The following is a 5,210-nucleotide window of genomic DNA, read 5'->3' on the forward strand; positions in this document are numbered from 1 at the left end:
AGTTGATTCTTGTCCTCGTCCATTCCTCATTGCGGACAAATGACAGAATGGGACCGATGACAGGATGGTGACAATAACAAAGTTAAACGGACAAGGCCTCAAAGAAAATGGACTGTATGAACAGATGACTGATCAGATGACCATTCATTCCCCTCACATTTATCCATAAACTTATTTCCACATATGTCCAACAACCATACTTGGGATAGAACGGAAAGCAGAGTAGTTCAGCCCCATTCTTCTTATCATCTCTCCATGAACCTCACTGTCGAGGATGAGGTCAATTGAAAGGCGATGATACCTCGTCTTCTTCATTGCTGACCAAGATGATAGCCAAGGTGATCAGATGATTTTGACTCTGTAATGTCAAACAATAATGGCATCCCAATAAAGTCTCCAACATAAGTCACATAAGCAATATCAGAGAGAGGAGCAGTGGGGACCACTGCATTGCCCCATCAAAGTCAACGACCAAGCAGTCAACTCCAAAGACTTCAGAAGGGGCGATACCGTGTCGGCCGGCGGAACCTCGGCACCTTCCTGAGGTCAATGCCCATTGGAAAATATGTTAAGAAGGCTCAAATGAATGAACGAAGGCGCGTAGACCAACTCACCCGTAACCATACGGTGAGTAGAAGTACGGCGGCACATAGGGGCGACGGAAGCGGTAGCCGCCATAGGGGCTGAAGCGACGCGGGCGGAACTGCTTCAACCCAGGCACGTTAGTCCTCTTGGGGAGCACCTGTTGACCAAATAAAGTCAATAGTCAATTATAAGTCAATGGTAGAAAGAGTCAAGGGGGTACGTGGCAAACCTTGAGTTGGCGGCCGTGGAGCTCGGATTCGTTGAGGAGGATGGCCTCCTGAACGGCCTCCAACTCGACGAATTCCACGTAGGCAAAACCCTTCGGTTGACCGAACTTATCGGTCAAAATGGTCACACGGTTGACCGTCCCGCACGACTGGAAGTGCTGCTGCACCTCCTCTGGGGTGCACGCGTAGTCCACCTGGAAATTCCACGTGTCAACAAACCCCCTCCAAATAGTAAAAAATATCAAAAAAATTATCAATTTCACATGAGAACTATGTACAACTTCACCGGATTAGCTAAAATGCTCATAATTATCTTTCAGCCAAATAGATGCCTTCCAGAAAAACTTAAATCATAGACGTCGTACATCGAAATAGAATTAAACTCTTGATTTACACCAGAAGATAAAACTAACAAAAGACATGAGACAATTATTGAAAATAAATGAGATAAAATCTTTGAGTAAAAGATCAAAGACCTCTGACCTAGATACCTAGATATCAGAGTTACTTACATCTCACATTCAACATTCATGAAGGCAAGGAATTCGGCTTGAGGCAGCATTCTAACATTCCAGATTTCTGTTTCATCGATCTACTGGTCTTCCCAGACTTGGGCTACAGAACCGGCTGATCGCGCATCTATTTTTTTCTCTACTCATTCTCTTTTCATTCAGCTTTTTCTTTTCTTTTTTCCTACTTTTTCTTCCCCTATTTATCAATTTTGGGGTGCACAAAAGCTTTTACGATCATTTTCCTCCATTTTTTCCCTTTTTAAGCGCGTTTCTTTTTTTTTGTAAAGCCCCAAGAGTTCTAGACCAGAGATTAGTGGCATCCCGAGAATCGTCTTTGTGAATCAGAAGATTGAACGACAGCCCTGCGACCATTATTACACACTTGGTCAACGGACATCGATAAAATAGCAAACTCTTTGTGGAATGTGATACAAAGTTCAGGAGACAATAACGCAGATAAATAGGATAGAATATCAGATCAATGTAAACAAACATCGTTTGATTCAACAGTTTTGACGGTGGAGTTGTTTCCTACACAAAGCTAAAACTACCTGTGTTCGTGGACAATGAAGAAAATATTGAAAAGTATGATAAATATCATATCACACTTGTGTCTGAGAGGGATTAACACAAGGAAATTGACAAGAGATGATGACGCGACAAAATCCCCATCGCCGTCATCATTCTGGTGAGGACGAATGAAGAAGCTGATGACAATTCGTCATCGTCCTCTCCTCATTAGTGATGGCGAACAATCTATATCATATACTTACTTTGTACATGATGAAAGAGGAGATGAGAATGCTACAACAATTGTTGAAGACGATCAAGAGCTGGATGGAGAGTAGCACAAAACAAACAAGAAAAGGAAAAAATCTTCACCGATGCTGTCACCTTGAAAAAGGGATGTACACAAGAAAAGGCCGGGCCAACGCTTAAGCCATCCAGTTAAAAAGGCAAAGTGAAACATAAAAGAATCCCGATAAGGAAAAATTAAACAACAAAGGATACCGCAACGCGTTGATAAAGAGACAGGAAATAAAATAGTGACATATCGAAACCAAATGTAGAATAAAGGACATGTATCACTCCCCAAATAAATGTCCTTTCGCATGATACTTGAGAAACTAAAAGAGTAGGATACACAGTAAAGTTCCCCATTGGAGATTAATTTTCACGTATTTTTTCCAATCAGTCATTCTCCGCCATCAGATAAAACAATAGATCACCGCATCACTAAAATCAAAAGTCCAAGATTAGGACTTTGCTTATTATACTCTAACTTTACTCAAGGATTAAAATTGGGTTAAAAGAGAAGCGAGATAGAGTTTTCCTCGAATAGTATGAAATTTACTTTATATCTTAAATACATAAATAATACGATATAATCAAAGATCAGGTCGATTAAGCAGTTTCAAGAGTAAAGGATAGCATAAATAAAGTCAGAAACGGAGTGGATATTTTAAGGGCATGATAGAAGAGAAAATAATCTTGCAGTCTAACGTTCTTAAAGACGTTCTGCAAGAGTTAAAACGCGACAATGGGCCATCTCGTTGCTCACGGCCTTCATGACATCACACGGTCACCTATCTAGGAAGAGCAGCCACTAACTGATCAAGTCACCAGATGCACTTCGTATAAAGAGAACAAGAGCATATCTGACATAACATAGTCACTATATTGTAGGATCTAGTTAATAATAAATTTCTCTAACGTGGAAGAAACTTATAATTAGCCAATCATCTCAGGGGAAAACGCGGGTACTGCGTCATTTTTCGGATATGTCTGAGACATTCGTATTACCTATAGCACCTTGAATTACTGAACTCAACGAGTGAACTCGGACAATAAGTCTACACCACTTATCGATCTTGCAAAATTCAAAACATAAAACTTGAGACGCCCCAGAAACAAGTTATCTACAACACAAAAATACATCGAGTGTGCATAAGTACTCACATTGCCAACAAATACAGAGCGTGCATCAGCTTCTTCCTTGTTAGCTTGAGAAGCAGCTGTACCAGATGGATCTGAAATTCATAATGAGAAAATACCATGAAGAAGGGCCCCAGTAGGGTATTCCGGGAAGCACGGATCTATAGCCAATAGATATACTACATAAACGGGAAAAGGCAACGAGTTTATAAAATCTATTAAGATGTAAGAAAACTCGCCTTCAGGTTCTCAAGCTGAGTGTAGTTTTATAACTCCAATTTTCTAGTGTCAGTATTTCATTCAAGTGGGTCAATGGAGGAAAATAAATTAGTTAACTACATTGAATGACACCTGCAAACATAATATATGCAAGGGTTTTCCAACCTCAAAATAGACGAGAACGAAAAGAAGTAATAAAATTTAGCCAAATGTAATCGACAAAAATGAAATGGAGACAATTTTTTCAATAAAACATAAATTTTTAAAGGATCAAGAAGTGAGCTGAATTAAAAATCCCGACAATAAAGTACAGGAAAACCGAATACAGAAGCCTAAACTACAAAACACTACACCAAAACATGCGATAAATACAGTTTAAAAAGATAAAAGCTCAGGGGGAAACTGGAGAGAGAAATCCAAAACAATAATACGATTAAAAAAATGTCAGGCCTCCCTGCAAATAAAAACCCTGCGATAAGAAACCCACCCCCACACATCTTACGTAAAAACAAGTGTAAAAAAAATTAATGGGTAGAAAAGAAACCCCGGAAAAATAAAAAAAAAACAGAAGAACACAAACCCTGAACCGCGCCCATCTCCTTCTCAACCTTCGCCTGCATCTCGCGCAGCGCAGCAGCCTCCTCCTCCATCTCCTTCAATCGTTTCTTCATCTCATCGAGCTCCTGGAACAAATCCAGGGTGTAATTTCACGCCCAAAAACGACACCAACAAGCGATCGCAGACGCGCAAAGGATCAAAAAAAGAGGAGAAAAATGGGACCTTGACGGCATCATCTTCGGTCCTGGACATGTCGATGTCGACGTTCTCGGCATCCATATCGCCCTCCATCTCTCCCTCGTCGGGGATCTCTCCTCCATACACCTCGTGCTCTTCTTCGTCCATGCTCCCCCGCCCAAACCCTAGTCTTCCTCCCCCCTTCTCCAACTTCGCAGCTCTGCGACTGAAACTCTAAGTTCGAACGCTCTTCGTTATTAGAAAAAGAATCAGCACTGGAGAAACGGGCCCAATAAAGGCCCATTAAGACCTGGTCCTGGTGATGTATTTTCAATAATGACGATACTACCCCTGTTGAATCCTTGTATGAAAAACTATGGATAGTTATTTTCTTGGATTACCTATCTATACTTTATTATTTATGTATTGAATAAACTATGGAAAGTGATTTCTTTGGATCAGCAATTTGTAGTTTATTATTTTTTCAGTGAAAAGTTTTTAATGGTGGTTTTCTTGAATCGGCTATGAATAATTTGTTGTATTTGGATTGTAAAACAGTGGGAAACGATTCTGTTGGATCCGCTACGTATATTTTATTATAATTTCATTTAAAAAATTGTAAATGGCGCTTTTTTTAGAGAAAAAATAACAGTACTGGAGAAACGGGCCCAATAAAGGCACATTAAGACCTGGCCGATTACGATGTATTCCTCATAATGACGATACTACCCCTGGTGAATACATAACGTGAAAAACTATGGGTAGTCATTTTCTTGGATTACCTATATATGCTGTACTATATTTGAACTGAACACACTATGGAAAGTGATTTCTTTGGATCGGCAATTTTCAGTTTATTGTATTTTCAATGAATGGCTTTTACTGGTGATTTTCTTGAATCGTCTGTGAATAATTTGTTGTATTTGGATTCTAAAACTGTGGAAAAACGATTTTTGTTTTATCAGCTACGAATATTTTATCATAATTTGATTGAAAA

The 5,210-nt window shown here is 39.6% G+C and overlaps 1 protein-coding gene across 1 annotated transcript; it reads right to left on the reverse strand.

Annotated features, from left to right (window-relative positions):
* Positions 1-366: 366 nt before the first annotated feature.
* On the reverse strand, positions 367-4,447 carry LOC144701809 (RNA-binding (RRM/RBD/RNP motifs) family protein). Its single transcript, XM_078573577.1, has 6 exons — positions 4,259-4,447; positions 4,059-4,161; positions 3,284-3,354; positions 815-1,006; positions 615-742; positions 367-540 (listed from the first exon to the last, which is right to left on the reverse strand). The coding sequence occupies exons 1-6, from the start codon at positions 4,379-4,381 to the stop codon at positions 495-497; spliced, it is 663 nt and encodes a 220-aa protein (XP_078429703.1). The 5' UTR covers positions 4,382-4,447; the 3' UTR covers positions 367-494.
* Between the last annotated feature and the right edge of the window lie 763 nt (positions 4,448-5,210).

This window comes from Wolffia australiana, chromosome 4, assembly GCF_029677425.1.
Source record: "Wolffia australiana isolate 7733 chromosome 4, ASM2967742v1".
Lineage (NCBI taxonomy): Eukaryota > Viridiplantae > Streptophyta > Magnoliopsida > Alismatales > Araceae > Wolffia > Wolffia australiana.